The sequence below is a fragment of the Archocentrus centrarchus genome, chromosome 17 (assembly GCF_007364275.1).
Source record: "Archocentrus centrarchus isolate MPI-CPG fArcCen1 chromosome 17, fArcCen1, whole genome shotgun sequence".
Lineage (NCBI taxonomy): Eukaryota > Metazoa > Chordata > Actinopteri > Cichliformes > Cichlidae > Archocentrus > Archocentrus centrarchus.
This window is the reverse complement of record NC_044362.1, coordinates 8,705,382-8,727,391: the sequence shown is the minus strand read 5'-3', so window position 1 is coordinate 8,727,391 and position 22,010 is coordinate 8,705,382. Positions and strand designations below refer to the sequence as shown.

The window sequence follows — 22,010 nt, the reverse complement described above, 5'->3', positions numbered from 1 at the left end:
TCATTTTGACCTTGTGGTGATGAATTAGAAAAGTGCTCACCCCTTATATACTGTTCATATTTCATGTCTTCACAGTATGGCAGAGTTCAAGTTTTGACCCTGGCCAAGAATTCCCTGATAATAAGTGTCTATACCAAATTTTGAACTACAGATCTACTTAGAAGGTATAAATAGCCTGTCTGGCATAAATGAATCGATGATTAGTCCTTAAATAATGTTTCAGAGAGAAGACAGAGTGGATTTGTATTGTAAATCCCAGCAGGATACTGTGTCAAAACATGTCCTAGATTATCTAAAACATGAAAACATACCAGGAACAATGATTTAAATACATTCTATTAAAAGTAAAAATGGAAAGAACTTCCTGGAACAGTTGGGATTTATTGTAATCATTAAACACTGTCGTCGCTGTTCTATCTTAAAAAATCCTCATAACCACTATTGATAGTTTGGGTGGCTACGAATGTAATGCACTCACATTCATTAACAGCTTTATAGTCATTCAAAGCACTTGTAACTACAAGCCACAACTCAACCATACACTCACCAAGAGTTTATTTATTACTTTGTTAAGCACTTCAAGCCCTTTATCTACCTCACATCCATGGCTAATTTAGAATCACCAATTAACCTAATAAGCATATCTCTGTACTGTGGCAGGAAGCTGGAGTACCTGGAGACCAAGGAGAACATGCAAACATGAACCAGTAACCTTCTTGCTGTGACACTGCACCCTCATGCAGACCCATAGCAGAGCTTGTGCCTGTGTCAAGGCACCCTCTGACACTTGTACGTCTTCTTTTCTTCATGTGCCCCGTGTTTGCTCACTCATGTTTTTGGTTTTTTTTGTAGTATTTCACCATTTGAAGATTTCCCCATGACTACTGGAAGACCAACAGGTGCCTGTCTTTGTGGGAACCTGGACAAACGGGGCGGAAACACAGGCAGTTCACATGACAGTGTTGTTGTTTTTAAATAAACACAGCTATGGCATGTACAATTTTACAGTTGCAGGATTCCCTGAAACCACCATTTCCCCCTGAATTTACCTGGAAAAACCTCAAGGTACAATAATTTGAAGCACCTGAACAAAAATATAACAGTTAAAAATATTTTTATTTTTGTGTATTTTGGGTCATTTTAGGAAAAGCCATCAAATTTCAAGCTAAATAAAAGTAATTGAAAAATAAATAACATTTAGGGTATTTTTAGTGCTGTCAAACTGGGTCAAATTTAACCCGATCAGTATGTAAGGGTTAAAATCGACCAATCATAACAATTTCCAACAAAAAAAATTTCCATTCTTATTTTTTGCTTTTCACCGACATCACCCAGTGCCAAGCATAAAAGCAAATATATGTAATAGTAAGTCTGCATCCTATCCTACAGTGTATCACAAAAGTTAGTCCACCCCTCACATGTCTGCATATATTTATCTTTTCATGGGACAACACTGACAAAATGACACTTTGACACAATGAAAAGTAGTCTGTGTGCAGCTTATATAAGAGTCTTCATGTAGAGCAACAATTCATCTTTTAAGATCCTCAGAGAGTTCTCTGCCATGTTGGAACTTTCAGTGACCAGTATGAGAGAGTGTGAGAGCTGCACTACAAAACTGAACACACCTGCTCCCTATGCACACCTGAGACGTAGTAACACTAACGAGTCACATGACATTTTGGAGGGGAAATGACAAGCAGTGCTCAATTTGGACATTTACGGGTGTAGTCTCTTAGGGGTGTACTCACTTTTGTTGTTGCTGGTTTAGACATTAATGGCTGTATACTGAGTTATTTTGAGGGAAGAATAAATTTACACTGTTATATAAGCTGCACACAGACTACTTTTCATTGTGTCAAAGTGTCATTTTTTCAGTGTTGTCCCATGAAATGATATACTTAAATATCTGCAGAAATGTGAGGGGTGTACTCACTTTGTGATACACTGTACCTACCTAGGTCCCCTTTAAGTTATTCAGAGATCCCTCAGACATGGAAGACTTATAATTATCATCACAAATTTTTGTCTGAAACACTGCTATTCAGTTTCAGCTTTCTTCTTCCCAATGATTCAGGGAAACTGAAACAGTTGTAAAACAGCTAACTGATCATCTGCAGAGGAATGGTTTGAAGAGTTTCAGTCAAGATTCAGAATTCATCACAGTACAGAAACAGCATTAGTGAAGGTTACAAATCAGTGGACTCATCTGTGCTTGTCCTGCTACATAAAGGCCTGTATGACCTCTGATTTCCCATTTCTAAATTAAGATAAAACTGAAATTATTGTACCCGGCTCCACAAATCTTAGAAACATGGTGTGTAACCAGATATTTACTCTGGATGGCATTACCTTGACCTCCAATAAGACTGAGGAATCTTGGAGTCATTTTTGACCAGGATATGTCCTTCAATGCACATATTAAGCAAATATGTATTACTACTTTTTTGCATTATGCAATCTCTCTAAAATTACATCCTTTCTTAGCGTGATGCTGAAAAGCTAATTCATGCATTTATTACTTCTAGGCTGGACTATTGTAATTCATTATTATCAGGCTGTCCGAAAAGCTCCCTAAAAAGCCTTCAGCTGATCCAAAATGTTGCAGCTAGAGTACTGACAGGGACTAGAAAGAGAGAGCAGATTTGTCCCATATTGGCTTCTCTTCATTGGCTCCCTGTTAAATATAGAATTAAATTTTAAATCTTTCTTCTTGAATGATCAATCTTATCTTAAAGCATTCATAGTACCGTATCATCCAAATAGAGCACTTTGCTCTCAGACTGCTGGCTTACTTGTGGTTCCTAGGATACTTAAGAGTAGAATGGGAGGCAGAGCCTTCAGCTTTCAGGCCCCTCTTCTGAGGAACCAGCTTCCAGCTTGGATTCAGGAGACAGACACCCTCTCTGTTTTTAAGATTAGGCTTAAAACTTTCCTTTATGATAAAGCTTATAGTTAGGACTGGATTAGGTGACCCTGTCATCAAATGCTTGCTGATAGGGGGTTGTTTTGATTGTTGTTTTCTCTGTAATTATTGTAGGGTCTTTACAATATAAATCACATTGAGATGACTGTTGTGATTTGGTGCTATATAAATAAAATTGAATTGAAAATCTAATTTTTAACCAACTGGACAAACACTAAAAAAACATGTAAAGGTTACATTAAATCCAAAGAAAGTGTGTATTCCACACCCTATCTGTAGTTTGGGAAGGCAGGGGAATCAGTTATATGGTAGCACACAACATTGGATGCCAGCTTATCTTTTGCACTGTTGCAGTAGGTTTATCACAAATTAATTTAGGACACTCCTTGGCAATCCCCCCCCAAACACACACACACACACACACACACACACACACACACACACACACACACAAGAAAATCCACACACATACTGATGAACTCCCAAATAGCAGCAAGCACTGAGTAATGTGTGTCTGATCAGAGTTCCCTTTCTTCAGTTACCATCACCACCACAAAGAAAAAAAAGAAATCAGTCATATTTAAAGCAGTTTCCAGACAACAAAAAACACAGTTTGGATTTCATGTATGTATTTTCATAGACTACCTTATATTGCACTGGAGGAGGCACAGAGATCCACAACAAACGCTGACCATAAGTTGCATGTGACAATATAAACAGAGATCCAAAGAAACTGTATTTTAATGTTCTACTGATCTACAATGTGACAACTTTTTCAGACATCTTCAATGCTGTTGCTTGTACTAGCTTTTGCAGCTGTGGATTTAAAATTAAAGTACTGTCAGTACATATAAAACAAAACATTTTAAAAAGACAGCTGTTGGTTCTGTCAAAAAATAAATCTGACACAATCTCCAAAAACAAATGTCAAACAAAAAATAGATTTGACATTAAAACAAAGAATGTGTGCAGATGCAGCAGCTAATCCGTGTGTCACTACATGGCACAGTTCAATCAAAACTGGGTGTGAGAAGCAAAGGAGAGGCACAGTGACTCAGTTAATGCAAAGGCGGGGCCCACATCCCTTTTAAAATGTGCAGTTGCACCAAAATTCAGTCCCTGTTTAATCAGATTATATTCAGTGGATTAAAGAGAGCTGAAATTCACATTTAATATCAATGAGATACATTAATTATTTTTGCTGACCAAATCAAACCTCAGCATAAAAACACCACCACACAAGAGCAAACATAAAATCCATTAAGACGTCAAGGCAGTCAACATTTTTAGCAGCGATTCAAATTCAAGTCATTCCCATGTTTTGTAGTAAAAATGAGTTAAGCTTTGGCCTGACTCGCATACTAAATAAAGAAATGCTTCATCATATTGCTCCAATCAAGAAAAAAAATAAAATAAAAAGAAACTTTCTTTGGACTAGAACAATATGTCCACTCCTTTTTCAGAAAGTAGAGCAAAGAAAAGTCCTGTGAGCTGGACTATGACAAAAGAATCTAAAGAAAAGTTTCCTCAGTAAACCAGTGAATATCAATGTACCTGTTCTGACCATCTGAAACTATGAAGGTGTCATCTTACTGTCACAGCTGTATTGTCACTACCTGACTTAATGAAGCTTCAGTGTGGCAACAAGTTAAAGTTACAACCACCAGAGCCAGTCACAAGTCAGTAGTGTGGTCAATTCTACTGCTTAGCAGAATGCAAACCATCATCTGTCCTCAAATATCAGGAAGCTGCTCATCAATATCCAACTAAAAATAATTTAAAAATCTGATTTCTCATCTGTGTTCAGCAATTCTAAATCACACCAAAGCTGACCTTACTTAGGTCAAGAAATCATCACCATCAGACCTGAGTCAGAACTCAATCTGAAATCCTAAATTCCAAAAAATAATATTGCAATAGCTCACATTTAAAGCCACTTAGTATGTCATTAACAGCGCAGCCAGCCACTTCCAAAGCCTAACACTTTTACTCAAGTATGAAAGTCAACTTGCACAGACGTTGAAGACATTCACTAGTTGATGCCAGTGTGTAAATTTCCACATGAGAATGGAGCCACAGGACAGGCGTGAGGAAGCTCCCTCTGACAGCAGATTCAAAATATTAAACCCTATAACATACCTGTATGTGTGTGGGCTACTTGCATTAAGTGGGTTAAAAAAAAAAAACAAAAACAAAAACATTTAAGTAACTGGAGATTTCAAGTGAAATCTGACTCAGATCTGACTGGTGCATTATTGCTTCTTCATTACACTCTAAAACGTCATTCCTAATGTAGAAGCAGGAACTGAGCAGTCAGATCTTTGACTGCTCAGTTACTGCTTCTACATTACACTGAATAAAATGTCATTCCTATCAATCAACAAAAGAAAATGTGCAATTCCTGACTTCCATTCAAGCGTTTGTATGTTTATGATGTGCTGTCTTCAGGCCTCTTGAGCACTGCGCTGTATTTCAGAGGCGCATCATCCGACTTGAGCTGCACCTCCACTAAAGTGAAGATCGAAATGACCTGAAGAGACACAAGAAATTAAAACTCATTCATTTCACGCCACCAACTTACTTCAGACATTTTGTAACTATATAAACCATAAAATAGTTGCACTACTCTATTAGGCTACAAACACCCCTCAAATCTACAGAGCCACCTCGATGTGAAGTTTGTTTCTGTAATGGTTAATCCACCTGTATGTGCAAGCTCTTTAATCAAAATGATATTTTTAATGCTAAAATATAATTAGCTATCCATGAAATTTTTTTTTTTACTGTTTCACAATTTTTTCTGTTTTAGTAAAGCATATTATTTTTTTTTATTTAAGACGACTGATTACACGTTATTTACTTGCATTCCAGAACAGAAAACCCTTTCTTTAATGGTTTAGCGTGACGCTTGATTAATTTCTGACTTCTGAGAGAAGTCCAGTGTAAAGCACTCTAGCCTCTTTCCCACCAACAGGGTTCCAGAGCCGGTGCCTTAATTTGAACCGTTAGGCGGGTTTTCCACCGCGGAAGCACTCGGTGCTCAGCCGAAAAACGGGTTCAATTCCGGCCCCGCAAACTAGCTGGTCTCGAACCAAGAACGCGTGATGAAAACGGCAGAAGGACGTGACTCTGCCATCTCAGATGTTAGATTCAACTCATTGTCATTGTGCGCACAAGACACACAACGAAATGATCGTTCCAGATCACTCACATCCAGAGGCGAGCATCTGCGGTCATGCAGCCAGAGACCGGCGCTACCATTAGGCAATGTGGTTTAAGTGTCTTGCCTAAAGACACAACGCAGCGCAGGGACAGGGGCTCGAACCAGCAACCCTCCGGCTGCAAGGCCTACCCAATGTGCCACTGCCACATGTGTATTACATGAGAAAAGCGTATCAGTTCATATCACAGATAAAAGGACACAAAGTGCGTACTTGTCGTCTTGCTCTAATCGCTGTCTGTGTTTACCTCTGTGTACCACAGATGCTGCAGTAGTTTGGTTTGGACCCTAAAATGTGTTCGCAGCACAAGAAAGGGGAGCGTGTTCTCCCACGTTTGTGTGCTTCGGCTTCCGTGTCCAGACGAGGACCCGCCCACACTCATACGTAAAGGAGCAGTTCACAGAAATGCGGTGGGAACGCGGGCCCGTTCTTAAGCGTTTTGCCGATTCATTGAAACCAGCACCAGCACTGGCATGAGCACTGGCTCCTTGGTGGTGGGAAAGTAGCATTTGTGATGCTGAATGGTAAAACAGGGCTAAAGGGTTGTCACAGTGCGGTCAATTGCTGAGACTGATGCTCACAAAAAAGGCCAAGGAAAGGGCAGAAAACAAAAGCTGACACAATGAAGCTTCAGATGTCAGACACTGAGAAGGTCTCCAGAATGACTGTAAGCAGACGACTGAACATACATGGATTCAAAGATAGGTTGCACAAAGGTTTCATCCAAAGCAAGTCTCTGGGAAAAGCTACAAACTATCTGAACCTCAACAACTAAAGAAACTGTTGAAAAGTACATAAAAACAATGCCAGCAAGAATGCAAGCTGTTATCAAGGCCAGAAGTCCTACGCTTCCTTTCCCATTGGCAGGGTATAATAATTTTCAGTAGCTGATTTCACACAGTTGAGGAGCACATGAGAACACAGCTGAATGTGACAGTAAGCACTGTGATGTTGCCTTACTAGCTCCAGAGTAAAAAGTCACAGGCTAGTGTTTGTGGTTCTCACCTGCTCCACAGGTGGAGCCTCCGGAGCCTCTGCAGTCCAGAGGAGAGTCAGTTCTGATTTCTTCCCCACTTTACGATGGCGGAACGAGTCGAGGCCTGTAACAGACTGAAGGTGGAAATTAACCGTTTTCAGCTGACACGACAGTCTCGTTTCTTTCTCCTGAATGAGATTTTATGTGTTGTGTAAAATGAATGAAAAAGCATAGAAAGAAGACACAGAACCTGAAAAAAATTAGTATAATTATCTAATTATATATAATTACCTAATTAGTACAGAGTAATGCTTAATGTTTTGGCTCGATAAGGACATATTTTTAAAACAAAAACCCCTCCAAAAAACCCCAAAAACAAACAAACAAAAAAAAAACACCACAAAAACCCGACAACACTGCATACACTATGCATGCACTATGCTATAAAATACCGTCTATAAATTTGGTAAACTGGTATATATGAAACTTACAAATAAAATAAAATAAATTAATATTGTAAATAGCATTAGTTGAGCTCACCTTGCAATAGATGCGTTTCTGCACTCCGTATTGGAGCACCAGCACATCAAAGGACTGATCCAGCACCCCCATCACCATGGCCTCAGAGTCCAGCGGGCCACACTCCTGCACATAAAGCTCGTGTTAGATACAAAGAGTAAAGTGGTTTTGGAGCTTTAGAAACACGTTTAAGCCCCGGCTCGTTTCACATTTGAAGAATTTAGTTGAAAAGCAGAAGCTGAGTTGACAGGAATGCTCTGACACAGAAACTGGTAAAGTAATTAGGGTGGAGAGAGATAATCAACAAAACAAGAACATTTTTTCAAAATAAAAGCACTCAAATGAGAGAAACTGTATTTTATAACCAATTTAGTTTATGGTTCATTATGTTTTTTTTTTTAAATGTTCAGATGGAAAACTAGGTTAAAAATCTAGAACATTTAAAAAACTCCAACCAGTTAAGTTGCAGTTTACATCCATGTGTTTTCTTATAATGAGCGATACTCTAAATCTGTTCCTGTGTTATGACGGTGAATGACAGCCAAGCGCTTTTTTGGTTTTTTAAATCCAGCTTTGATCTTTTGGATTTAAAACAGTTATCACTTCAAAATCTTTGCAATTTTTTATTTTTTTAAAGTACGTGATCTCTGGCCACTAACTTTTGAGTGAGTTTGTCCTTAAGTCCTCGTCGATGTTTGTGTTAAATTCAAAGAAGTTCTCTCCATAGATATGTGTTGATGAGAATGGGATGGGCAATCCAGAGGGTGAACATAAAAAATGTGTTTGGTTGTTGTCAGCTGTTATGTGTTGTGATCTGTTACCCACCTTCACAAAGACTCCAAAGAAGAGCTCAGAGCTGAGCTCTTGGACTCTCTTGGACAAAGTCTTCTTATCATTGCAGTGTGAAGCCTGTTTTTCAACATCCTCTGTTGACAGCCTTATTCGAGGCCCACATTCTGTATACAAATATTCAGTGGACACATGAAAAGAGGAATTAATAGACACAAAATTCATAGGACATTGACACACACACAAACTACAGAAACATAGAAACTTAATAATTACCTGTGTGTATATAGGTATACATACTTTGTTCAGCACTTTGGTCAGTCAAAGCTGTGTTTAAATGCGCTTTATAAATGAATTTTACTCACTAAACAACAAAAAGAACAAACGATGCATCAAGCGAGTGCGATGCTGGACGCTCTTTTGTGCCTTTGTCCTCATTGTCAACCAGTCACGTCACAATAGAAGTTCTGTCATTTGTTTAAAATGTCAGTTTGTGTGTCTGAAAGACCCTTTTATTGAAAAGAGACCTACTCAGTGAGCATGCCAGCAGCCGGTGCACAATGATGTCAGCATAGCGCCTGATGGGTGATGTGAAGTGGGTGTAGAGAGGAACGTTGAGGGCGTAGTGCTTAAAAAGCTGCTCTTCCTTCAGTACACCTGTACAGAAGTACAGCGCCATCTGTGAAGCACAAATGAACCAGATTAAAAAACATGAATACCAATTTATACCTATTTTGCTGATCTAAATCCCAAACCCCCTGTATTTACTTGTAAATATTTAGTTGACATGTTTTACTTTAATGTAAAGTGCAAGTAGAAAATGAAATTTAAAAAAAAAAAAAAAAAAAAAAGACTGTGTACTAACCTGCATCGGTCTGGAGCACATGTGGGTGAGGACTTCTTTTCTGGCACTTGTGTACTCATCATTACCAAGAGTGGTATTAAGACTCTTCTGCATGTTGAACAAGAAAGAGTTTTTTTTTTTTTAATTTACTCTACAGACCCTGGAGAGACAAACAGGCACATGTAACACAAAAGCTCCACTGAAGCCTTAACTCTGGGTCATCAGCAGCACATTTTTACTTATTTATCTGGTCAACAGTCACAGATTTTGTTTTGCCACTTTAAAAAAAAAAAAAAAAAAAATCTTAAAGTTGAGCATTACTGCCAAGACAAAATAAATGGTTTGTATCATCCACAAAAGGCTACCAATGCATTATGGGTACTGACGTGTAATGCTCCTGCAGAAGACAAGTCAATGTCAATTCCCAGCTGGTCGCACAGCTCTTGCAGCTCATCAATCATCTTGGCTTTCGGTGGAGGGTGGCGCCTGAGCAGAGCCAACTCGGGGAATTTGCGGTAAATGTGGTTGGCTGTGGCAATGTTAGCCAGCAGCATGAACTCCTCCACCAACCTGAAGAAGTTTCATTACAGACAGATTAACAGTCAAAGGAGAGAAAAAGGAGACTGTGGTAGGACTGAGATTTAAACAGCACAGATACAAACATAAAGGTGTTTATTGGAGGAAAAACGAATTCAATTTACTTAGATTATTCAACAGAGATTCAAATAAAAAGTACTTTTTACTCACTTGTTACTGTCTCTGTACTGGTAAATATAGCAACCTTGAGGCATCATTGTCTCTTTGTCCAGAGTGAAAGAAAGCTTCAGCTGCAACAATTAAACATAAAATATAATTAAATACAAGAAACTGCCATTATCTGAGACTGACGCCATTTCCTTTGGGCCAGGATTAAGCACTGGACACACACACACACACATATTTTCCAAACATTCAATAAGCCGGGTAAAGACAACACAGCATTTCCTCTCATATTCCACAGTACACACGAAAACTAACCTGGTCTAGTCGGAGAGCTCCTCCTAAGAAGCGTTGAGCTCTGAGGTTCTTGGCGATAGAGTGCAAGTTGAGCACAGCTTGATGGACCTCATCAATGGGATGCACAGGGTCCACAGGTGGCAGCTCCTCGGCAGTGAACATCTTCTCAGGGGCCTCGATCATGCTCTGCGCATGGTCGTAACTCAGCTTCACACAGGAGCGGATGATTGAACGGCCAAACCATTCATTCAAGATCTGGGCATGGATAAGTAAAGTGGAGTCAAACAAACGGATCAATGGAAAAACATTGGCGAGTCAGTGAGGTTTATATCAGCATACCTTTCCCTCAGGTGTGATTTTCCAAATGACGGAGAAAGTGAGTCTGTCAACGAGAGGGTTCAAGCTGCATAACTCCTCACACAGCAACCGAGGCAACATGGGGATCACCTGGAGAGTGACAAAACACAGACACTGAGGGGTGAGAACTAAAATAAATAAATGAATAAAAATCAGCAGTCACATCAGTTTAAACAATGCCCTGACAACTAATGATTACTGATATTTATAATAAAAAAAAAAAAATAAATCTGATTTTAAGTATCAAGGAGCACTCACCTTCTGAATCAGGTAAACGCTAGTTGCTCTTTGGCTAGCAATGGCATCCAGATCATTTCCCTCCTCCACAAAATAACTCACATCAGCAATGTGAACTCCCACCTCAAAGTTGCCTGTGTTAATAATGTACCACAAACAGAAAAATGAGGACCACAGACTGCATTATAGAAGATGCACATAGCCACCATATTGTTTCCATTTAGTGGATTCAATTTTCAATTCAATTTATTATTACACTGCTAGTTCACTCATCTCAAGGTGCTATATACTGTAAAATAAAGACCCCACAATAAAAGATTTTTAATTAGCAAGTTATCAGCTGGGAGGACAAACTCCCTTCTAACAGAAAGAGACCTCCAGAAGAACCAGACTCAGGGTGGGGCAGCCATTTGTTTGGGGGTGAGCAGAAAGAGCACAGGAAAGTCTCATTGTGTAGCTGTGAGCTGAGATTTTTCACCGTGACTTTCTTGGCATTTTGATAACTGGATAACTGTTCAGAAGATGCAATAAGTCTCATTTAAAATTAAAATAAAATTCCATTAAAAAAAAAAGTCTAAAAATTAAATTATTAAAAAAAAACAAAAAACAAAACAAAACAAAAACACACTACATACAGAAGGTACCTAGCATGGCCAATATGACATATTTGACACTTAACATTATCTGAGTATCAAAACTTCTTTACCACCACCAAAATAAAGAAATAAATTTTAAAAAATCATTTGGAGTCAAAGTGTCTCTTACGAAACTGTGCCCACACACTCTGAAACACTGGCCTTTACAAAGTCTAACAGTTTGTCAATATACTTTCGTATAATCCATGATAATCATTGACTATCTGTTATCAGACATCATCACTATCACTGAGCATTAGCAGTTTACCATCTGGCAGCTGTTTACAGGACAGGGCATCATCCAGATCTCTGGCAGTTGCTGGGTCAATTGTGAAGATACACTCCTCCCTATACAACACAAACAATGACTTGTGAAATAATCAGCAAAATACTGTGTGGTGCAGATTCTACATAAACATATCTGGGCCTCAAAGTCTTACCTCAGGTCTTTCCTCTTTCTCATCTCATCAGGTGGGATGCTCCAGGGCAGATTCTGGGGGAGACAGTCCAATACCTCCTCTGAAAACTCGGAAAAATCAACCTCATGCTCGATCAGGATACCTTCTGTCTCTGGCTCAATTTCTCCCGCTTGACCCAGTGACTTAGCCAGTCGACTGTGGGAAAACATTAAGAGCATCAGCAGAGTTCTCAAACCAGAGTTAACAGTTCCATGTGTCACACGACCGTAACGCTCACCCCTCTGCAAAATTGCTGTTGGCTGCCCAGTCCGTGATCCGACAGATAAACAAGGTGCTGGTATAGTCACTCGGGCGGGACGCAAAGTCTTCAGGACAATCAGCAAGAGGAACATTAATCCGTGGCAGCCGGTGGTCCACAGGGGAAAACAAGGCGAAGGGCTTGTCTGGGAGGTGCTTCAGGAAGCCAGTAGCAGCTCTTGAGTGCTTCTTTTCAACAATGTAAACCACCTAGTAGACAAATAAGGGAAGTGATCATTTTGAAATTTGTCCTTTACCCAAGAAGTGATAAAGAAAAACAGAGCAGAACTTTGCCTTTTTAGTTACTGCAAACTATGCTTCTTTTCACCTCATTTTTCTAGTTATTTCAATAACTCAGTATAGGATTAGAGCAGCTTTAGAAAAGATTTACATGAGCTAAGCAAATGACAGATCTATAAATGATGCATATAAATGATCATCTATAGTGGAAACATTCAGCTCATAATATCCGAGTACTATGGAGCCTTGTTGTGTGGTCATGTAAATTATTTCATGTTGAGCAGAAAAAGAAATCTGCATTAAGATGATTTGTTTTTCCTAGGAAACATTTGCGAAAAGGAAGAGAAGAGATTAGCAAGAAATACAGCACAGCAGATATAATGGAAGCTCACTTTAGCAGTCTTTTGGAGTATCGCTCCGTTGGAACGTGGTGTTGATTGGTCTCCCAGAGGCTCTCCTTATTTCCATCAAATGAAAGAAATTAAGAATTAGTAACATTTGCAGACTTTTGGGATTTATGTTTCTATGCACTTAATACTCCATTCAGGTCAATAAATAATGGTGTAACTTTGGTTGCAACACAAATATCCACAGTCTTGTGTCATGGTTTCCCTTTGATCCTGCCTTTGAGCTGTTCTGATGTTACTAACAGGGTGTTTTCTGTGGAAGGAGTTACAACAACTCCATACATGAATGTAAATGCAGAAACTAGGAAGATTCGATGATAGCCACGGCAGAGAAATGCATAAATGCTGCTAACTGCAGGACACCTACTGGTAACATACCAGTAGGTGTGCTGCTAACTGCAGGACACCTACTGGTATGTTACCAATTCTGAGGAGTCTCAATTTCTACTGTGACATCCGGATGGTAGGGTCAGAATTGGTGTAAACAGCATGGATCTATCCTGCCTTGAACCAGTGGTTCATGCTGCTGGGGGTGTAATGGTCTGGGGGATATTTCCTTTTCCTTGGCAACTCTGGACCCCTTAGTACCACCTGAGCCTCATTTAAACACCACAACCTATCTGAGTATTGTTGCTTCATAACCCCAGCGTACCCATCTTGTGATGGCTGCTTCCAGTAGGATAACACACCATGTAACAAAGCCCAAATCTTTATCAACCTGGTTTATTGAACATCACAATAATCTTACTGTACTCAAATGGCCGTCTCAATCACCAGATCTCAAGATCTCAGCTGCTATCATGTTAATATGGACCAAAACCTCTGAGGAATGTTTCCAGCATCTTGTTGAATCAGCACCGTGGACAATAAAAGCAGTTCTGAAGGCAAAAAGGGCTCCAACCAGGTACTAGCAAGGTGTAACTGAGGTGTGTAGTTTCATTTTTTATTAAAAATATGTACTGTGGTGATATAAACAGCATCTGTAAATGTCATAATGTGGTTATGTAATAATAAAGTAATCAGCTGGATGCTCATGCTGCACATGCTGGTTAGCCATGTGAAATGTTTATGACTGGTTAAAGCATGCTTTAAAAAGTCTTTCAGCTAAAGCGTGAACTGATAGACACTCGAAAAACAGAATTTAATCTTCATTCATAAGCCAATCATAAGGCATCTTTCCCTTATCTTTTCTTACTCATCACCCCTAAAAAAAGAAAAAGGAAAAAAAAAAAAGGAGGTATGAACTGGAATTAGAGACCTGTTACATCCCTCATAACTAGACATTCAAACAGTCTACTGCCCATTATCTGATGCAACAGAATCATGACATTGTGTGATACAACAGCTACAAATTATATTATTTGCAGCGACCGCTGTATTTAATACACCTTTATACTACCTGATTTATTCTGATATTTGCCACTGAATTCTTCTTGGTCACTGCACTGTCCTTCGGCAATATTGTCAGGATTGGGAGTGCTCGCCATCTTCTTCGTAGCTGTTTGGACAATAGGAGTGTCTGACTCACTGGCACCCTCACAGTCAGTATCTGACCTCACAACCTAGACAAAAAAAAAGAAAAGTGAAATCACTACTAGTGCGTCTAAAATGTAGTCTGTTATAGCATTTCTTTAAAAGCTGAGTTAACGTTTAACACATGGTGTTTCTGGAGAAAACGCTGGAGATCTGCACATACAGTATATGTTGCCAAAATAATAATTTACCTTCCACTGCTCCCGAGGGAGTATTTGCACCACTACTATGTCTCCATTCAGCGCTCTGTTGCGAGCAACAATCCCATCTAAAAATATATCCCGTGTACCACCCTGTGAGCAAGAAAAGAAATATTTTGCATTCAACGAGGTTACTGAGGTGCGTCAAATTCATTCTGGAGGAGGGGAATAAAAAACTGATTGATGGCAAGTCATGCTAACTTACAGGAGATGGAATGAAAGCTTCGTTGTACTTCTTGGGGTTGATTCTTAATTGACCCTGAAAAGAAAAAGAAAGAAAGAAAGAAAGAAATACCCAAACTGATTTATTCTGCTAACCACTCGTTCAGCAATATTATTTCTGGTGTTTGATTTAGAAACATGATCATAATGTTTAAAATAAAAATGTTCCCTGTTGTCTATATGGCACAGAAGAATTACGATAAAATTATAAAACCTACACGTCCATAGTATCTCAACAACACTGAATAATCAGCAATGCTGAAAGAAATGTACTTTCATCTCATGCTCATACCTGAATAAGTTCTCCTCTTTTAAGACTATGGGAAACCTCCTCAGAGCTCATGTAGGCTTCAAACACTTGTTTCTTTAATCCTCTGCCTCCTTTAGTTTTACCCTTGTCAGCAGGAGAATTGGCACTTGATGCTGAAAGCAAATAACTCTGTGATTAGCCACAATTAAACCAAATTATCATTAAATACTCTTCCAAAATAGTAAATCATAACTTACAACAGTCCAGAGGTGAGTTTTTATCACGACCACGAGGAGATTTGGGACTTGACATTTGAACATCAACTCCACTCTTTACTGCCCTTTCTCTAACTCTCCCATCTCCTGGGTGCTTCGGCAGGCTTTTTTTCTTTGACTTCTTAGGAGACTGGGAACGTCCAACAGATGAGTCAGTCTCTTTGGGGCCAACATCTCTGTTTGAATCCTTGTTTTTCCTTTGCTGCTTCTGGTGTTTCTTTGAGTCACTTGGTTTTAAAGAACCTAGCTCCTCGGCAGACTCGACATCGCCGTCATGGCTGGTGGTGGTATCCCTTCTCTGCCCCCTCCGCTGCTGCCTGTCAGATACACCCTGCCTACTTTCACAGTCCTGCTGAGCATTGCGAATGTTTAGTTTCTCCATGTACAAAGACAATGAACTCTCCTCTCCTTTACTTTTCGTGGAGGAGGGGGAGAAGTCACTTGAATCAGAGAAATCACACAACACTTGGTCCCTTTGCTGCAGCGGCATACTGAGCCTGTCACTCTGGGGGTTGAACTGTGGGCTTGGCCCGTTGTCTTCCCTCTGAAAGGACGTGTCCTTTGCATATTGTTCTAGATATGAACTGAACTTGCTGCTGTGGTGCTGGCTAAGAAGCCTGGCATAGGCATCTTTCTGAGGAGGCGTGCTTGACTGATTCTGGCTGCGCTTTGGTTCTCGATTCAGGGTAGCCTTCTTAGACTTACGAGGGGAATCCATAAGTGCCTGTAAAGACAGAAAAGTACGCACTGAAGCATGAGCCAACATACTTCATTTCACTTTTTGGGCAACGCAGCTTCAATTAAAGAACAAAGCATATAATTCAAATTATGGGGAAAAAAATGGAGGAGGTTGTTAAGCAAGGAGAGATAATGTTCAAGCAACTATCCAGCTCGGCAACTGATTTGGAGTCCATATATATTGAAGTTGCATCATACAATTACTTTATCGTTGATATTATTACGCTATAAACTGTTTTACAAACAAATTCGAGTGGAAGTTAACCAGATTGTGTAAGCTAAATGAGACAACCGTTTTACAGTAAAACGGTAGTAAAAGCTGTATTATTCTTGTTTTCGGTGTTTACGTCTTAATAATCTGCGACCTTTAAAGAAAATCCCAACAAACCCAACTCACGTTAGCTAACAGTTGTTAACGCTGCCTGGCTAGCATCAGCTAGCTAGCTAGCCACTACCAACGGCAGGTGTCAGTTTAACATTAACTAAACAGTTTTTATAGAGACAGACCGCGACCGTGATCACGACGAACGAGGCGAAAATTAGCGTAAAGACTGTCAAACTGGAATTCTTAAACATTACCTCTTTCACACGACAAAATCGATGTAACGTCTCCCACAGCCAAAGGCTAAATGATGCGTTCACGTCCTCGCTCGCTATGAATGGTTACTCTCGTGCTACCTTTGAGGGCTGTCGGAAATTTCGGCGAGAACTAGCTTTTCATTTCCTGGGAAAAGATTTTTTAAAACCTTATTTTTGCGCAAAGTCAGTATTTCATTCATTTACTTATTTAAAATCTATGACCAGTGATCAGTGATTGTATGTAGGCTTTTATGTCCACGGAAATTAATGTAATTCAGATAGGCTAATGTTTTAAAATAACTAACCAAGTTATTCTCAGAGTGCGTTTCAAGATGGCTGCCAAGATGTGAGACTATCTTTTAGAAGGACTTTGCTACAAACGAAAGGAGAGGAAGACTGTCCTATATTTGTGCTAAATTGTTAGGTAAAAGAGCTCATATTAAACATGGCCAAACCTTTAGATAATAAACTCTGATTATTATTTAGTCAGTCTGAAGCCTGAACAACAGTCCAAGAATAAAAACGCAGAATTGATGATAATAAGTCTAGTTTTTGTTTTTCATTTATTTATTTTTTTTTGGATTGTGATAAGCCATGCCTGTAGCTGAATGTGAACATGACCAAGCAGATGGCCTTGAAATGCAAACAGAGGGAGCTGGCTGAGATGGTCATTACCACCATTCATGGGGAACCTGCTGGTAGATGAGTAGGAGTACTGGGGAACAGTCTTTGGTGAATAACTGAAGTTCATTAAAACGTTCTCCTTCATGTGTTGGTTTCACTCCATCAGTCTTCATGACATACATCAGTTGCGGAGCACTGTCAAGGCCTGCTCTTACATTACTGAACTCCCCATCAGAGCCCTCTCTACTCTATATGAGCATATTATTTAGAAAAAAAATAAAAGCTGCTAGAATTATGCAGGGCCCCTCATATGCCCGGTGGCCTATATTTAAGTGGCTCCTTTTCTGGATGCTGTCTTCACTGCTCAGGCTTTTTCTTAATTATTTCCCCTACATTAGCAGAATAATTGCACTGTAGTATTTATAGTATTTAGTTACTTGTTTCTTAGAATGGTTTGTGTGTAATTTTGTGGAACTACCCTTCATGCTCTTTGAATTGCCCCTTGGGGATAAATAAAGTTTAATTGAATTAAAGTAACAAATAAAAGGGGGGAAAACTGGACAAATTTGTGGAAAAGCACAACAAATGCTGATCCTCCTAAACAGGTGCACAGCATGGTACATTTAAGCAGTTTACTTCTGATCATGCTCTGTGGCATATATACACTCGCTGGACACTTTATTAAGTACACCTTGTTTGTATGGGGTTGGACCCCCTTTTACTTTCAGAACTGCCTTAATTGTTTGTGGTGCAGATTCAACAAGGTGCTGAAAACATTCCTCAGCAACATGTTCTCACTCCTTACTCGTCACATATGGACGCTTGGTCCTCAGAGGTTTTGGTCCATATTAACATGACATCAGCTGATTGAGATCTGGTGATTGAGATGGCCATTTGAGTACAGTAATATTATTGTGATGTTCAAGAAACCAGTTTGACAAAGATTTGAGCTTTGCTACATGGTGTGTTATCCTGCTGGAAGCAGTCATCAGAAGAAAGGTACACTGGGGTCATAAAGGGATATATTCAGCAGCAGTACTCAGATGGGTTGTGGTGTTTAAACAATGCTCAGTTGGTACTAAGGGGATCAGAGTGCCAAGGAAATATCCCCCAGACCATTACACCACCAGCAGCAGCAGGAACTGTTGATATGAAGCAGGATGTTTTCATGTTGTTGACGACAAAGTCTGACCCTACCATCTGAATGTTGCAGCAGAAATTGAGACTCAACAGACCCTGCACTGCTTTTCTAATCTTCTATTGTCCAATTTTGATAAGCCTGTGTTAACTGTAACTTCAGTTTCCTGTTCCTGATGTGGTCTTGTACTGCTGTAACCCATTTGCTTCAAGGTTTGATGAGTTGTGTGCTCAGAGATCTTCTTCTAGATACCTTGGTTGTAACAAGTGGTTATCTGAGTTATTGTTGCCTTCCTATTGGCTTGAAGCAGGTCTCTTCTGACCTCTGACATCAGCAAGGCATTTTCAGCCAGAGAACTGCCACTCACTGGATATTTTCCTTTTTTTAGACCGTTCTCTCTAAAACATAGAGGTGGTTGTGTGGGAAAATCCCAGCAGATGAGCAGTTTCAGAAATACTTAGACCAACCCATCTGTCACCAACAACCACGCCACATTCAAAGTCACTTAAATCACCTTTCCTCCCCATTCTGATGCTTGGTTTGAACTTCAGCAGGCCATCTTAACCATGTCTACATGCCTAAATGTACTGAGTTGCTGCCATGTGATTGGCTGATTAGGTATTTGCATTCAAGGGCAATTGAGCAGGTGTACCTAACAAAGTGGCCAAATAGTGTAAAACGCTAAGCAGGCCCAGTTCATTATGTATTTATATCAAGAGGACAAAAATAAATCAAATGTGACAGTTCAATGTTTGACTGCTGTGCCTTTTTCACTAGAAGACGTGGATGAGGCTGCACCTCCAGATGGCAGCAAAGACAGAATTTTACTGTTGAACCACACAGTGTCTGGGTGTCAGTTGTGTAAACAAGTTATATTGCGTAATGAGGAAGACAATAAAACAATGTAAACCAAATTGTCAGGCCCGTTTATGTGCATGTGAGTGTGTGCAATTTCACTGCATCACAGATCAAAGTTAGCTAAACTACAGGCTGGAGATTCTCTTCTTTCTCCTGACAAACGGATTTTCACACTTGTCTGTTCACGCTTGCTTCGCTTCCATAGTACAAGACAACTTATGAATGCTTTTCCAAGTGCACACACATACACATGTCCGTCAGCACAATTCCTTGGGGAGAGCATGTAGCTGTGCTTTTTTGAGAGAACACAAGCTGCTGTGCAGTTGGATGAGGCTTTCAGACATCTGTGGGTAAAATGTAAACGAGGCTGTCATTTCTCAGCTTGACAGGGGCCTGGAGTCTTTGCAGCACCTGTGCACACCTCACCTTCAGCGCTGGTTGCAATTAAGTAATTTTGGAACTCTGCCTGAAATTAGAGTATCTCTGCCATATTTAAATGAAGTTAACAGAGCAGGAGTTACTTCAGAAAGATACCTGATAGAATCTTTATACACAACTTACCTGCACACAGTGGCCTCTAACCCACCCGGTAGCAAGCTTTATTGATAACATCACAGTGCACACATATGGTTCTGGAAACATCTGGCCTGAAATCTGTGCAGTATTGTTGGCACGATGTGATATGAATTAATTAGGTTTCACCTTCTGTTGCACTGATAGACATAGTCTGGGTGCCTATGGGGTTTGAACAGTACTTCAGGGCTGGGTTTTATCTGCACAGCATTTAAAACAATAATCCATAATAGTGATAAAAATATGACACAATACTGAACTGATATGACCAAAGGACATCAGATGTATGCACACATACCCAGGAAGGCAGAGAGTTGTGTTTCTGGTAAGAAACTGGAAAAACAAACAGACAACAGTGAGGCTCTGTTTTTATTTTTTATTTTTTTTTACATCACTAAGATACAGTTGCACTACAAGATCAGGCCATCCATCTGGAACATTGCATTTATATTTGCAGATGAAAATGATTTTTTTTCACTAGCATTGCTTGAGAAATGGTCCCTCCTTTGGCAGCTTGTACTGTAGGAAATTAATACAGTAGCAGTTTTAGGCGGCCTTTTTCATCTTTATCAGGGAACTGCAGTTGATTTGGCAGCCAGAGCAGTGGCATTTAACTGTGACTGATTGTACTGGGCTGGAAGGGGATCTGTACATGTATTATTCTAAAAGTGGACTTCTATTTGCCTAATTTCAGTTTTAATGGACAATTTTACACTGCAACAGAGTTGTTTGATTTGGCAAAATTTATTCTGATGGGCAGCAGAACTTGACCTACTTCACATAAAACTAAGCATTGAAAACACTGACAGTTTTTCTTCTTTATATGATTTTATCCTATCATCCTCATCAACCTGTTCTTCTACTACCTCTACAGGGACTGAGGTCTAAAAACAGTTCCCACTTACAGAGCTTTTGATGTTCTTGACAACTTCCACAGGTACATTAGCACAGATGGAGAGATGTGACTGAAAGTAGAGCCTTTAATGTCAGGTGATGCTAGTGTGACAGCAAACTGCAGCAGTGAAGATACTTCAAACACATAAAGATTATAATTTTATATACATAGGTGTGATATGGATCAGGACAGATGACGTGATACAAATTCAAGAACGTTTCAAATCTAATAAAATTAGCTCCTTGTCAATCAACTCAGTGTGTTCCTCCTGTGATTCATGGGATACATCCACACACTTGCCTATTGTGTCTTTTTCAGAGCCTCCCCACCTTGTGTTTCATTACAGGCTTTCATTTAAACACACCCTTAAAAGCAGGGCACTTACTGGGTCAAAACATCTGCCAAACCCTGGTCAGCATCTTCCAACCTCAATTGTTTCAGTTCGAATGCAGCTCACTGCATGGGTGTGGCAGCAAAACACAGACTCCTGCGTGCAGGGAGAAGGGAAAAAAGCAGCAGAGGAAGCACCCCTTCTGCTCCTGAGTCTTTCATCCTCCTTTGCTCTCTTCTGAGAAAATCTGAAGGAACCTCTGGGAGAACAGAGGAAGCGTGGGTGAGAGAGCGGCTGGTACAGCAGCCTCTACCATGTTGCGGTTGCATGGACCCCAAGTTGTAAAAGCATGCAGATGAAGCAGCAAATGCCTATCAAATATTTATCAGACCAGGGGAGCCAGTGCAGCTTGTAAAAGAAGATGAAATAGGGGGGCAGGAGCAATCACTTTGCACAGTCGCTCAGATGCTCTCTCTCGACTTTCCCTTTAATTTACCATCTCTACCGCAAACACACCTTCCTTTTGATTTACACGTTCTCTCTTGTGAGCATCACCAATTATCCATCTGCTTGTGGACGTCCGTCTCTTATACGCGTGGCTGATTGGTGACTGTGTAATTGGCGGTGAGTTTATACTGCAGTTCTGGCTGTAGATGTTGTAAAACCAGGCAGGCCGCAATCTTTATCACTCACTGCAGCGGACAGCATGGGGAGATCTCTGCCTCGTCACCTTCCACTGCCATGGCAACGGCCTGCGAGTCACCCCGGGCGAAGTGCACTCTGCAACACCCATTTACAGTCAGGGGATGACTCCTCATCAGCCCAGGCTGGACTGAGATGGACACGTGCACACGCACTCATGAACATAAACAATGTTGCCATGGCTTTTTTTTTTTTTTTTAATGATCAGTAGCAGATGGGCTCATAAAGT

At 40.0% G+C, this 22,010-nt stretch overlaps 1 protein-coding gene across 2 annotated transcripts; it reads right to left on the bottom strand.

Annotated features, from left to right (window-relative positions):
* Window positions 1–3,557: 3,557 nt before the first annotated feature.
* dis3l2 (DIS3 like 3'-5' exoribonuclease 2) lies at window positions 3,558–16,784 on the bottom strand. 2 transcript variants are annotated; one of them, XM_030752671.1, is made up of 21 exons: window positions 16,661–16,784; window positions 15,326–16,067; window positions 15,111–15,241; window positions 14,802–14,855; window positions 14,588–14,689; window positions 14,263–14,425; window positions 12,849–12,913; window positions 12,197–12,426; window positions 11,941–12,114; window positions 11,769–11,848; window positions 10,887–10,999; window positions 10,611–10,718; window positions 10,293–10,526; window positions 10,023–10,102; window positions 9,662–9,845; window positions 9,297–9,383; window positions 8,963–9,110; window positions 8,468–8,598; window positions 7,664–7,768; window positions 7,153–7,257; window positions 3,558–5,456 (listed from the first exon to the last, which is right to left on the bottom strand). In XM_030752671.1, exons 2-21 carry the CDS (start codon window positions 16,059–16,061, stop codon window positions 5,355–5,357), a joined length of 3,132 nt encoding a protein of 1,043 aa, XP_030608531.1. In that variant the 5' UTR covers window positions 16,062–16,067; window positions 16,661–16,784; the 3' UTR covers window positions 3,558–5,354. The 2 variants fall into 2 exon arrangements, with proteins under 2 accessions (XP_030608531.1, XP_030608532.1); XM_030752672.1 differs by lacking the exon at window positions 16,661–16,784 and adding an exon at window positions 16,479–16,604.
* Window positions 16,785–22,010: the final 5,226 nt, after the last annotated feature.

Excerpts from the sequence above, each read along its gene's own strand:
- dis3l2 (XM_030752671.1), bottom strand. The coding sequence starts at position 16,061 with ATGGATTCCCCTCGTAAGTCTAAGAAGGCTACCCTGAATCGAGAACCA. Across the intron at positions 11,000-11,768 it reads CTGTAAACAGCTGCCAGATG|GCAACTTTGAGGTGGGAGTT; the intron begins GTAAACTGCTAA and ends TTATTAACACAG. Across the intron at positions 9,111-9,296 it reads TGTGCTCCAGACCGATGCAG|ATGGCGCTGTACTTCTGTAC; the intron begins GTTAGTACACAG and ends TGTGCTTCACAG.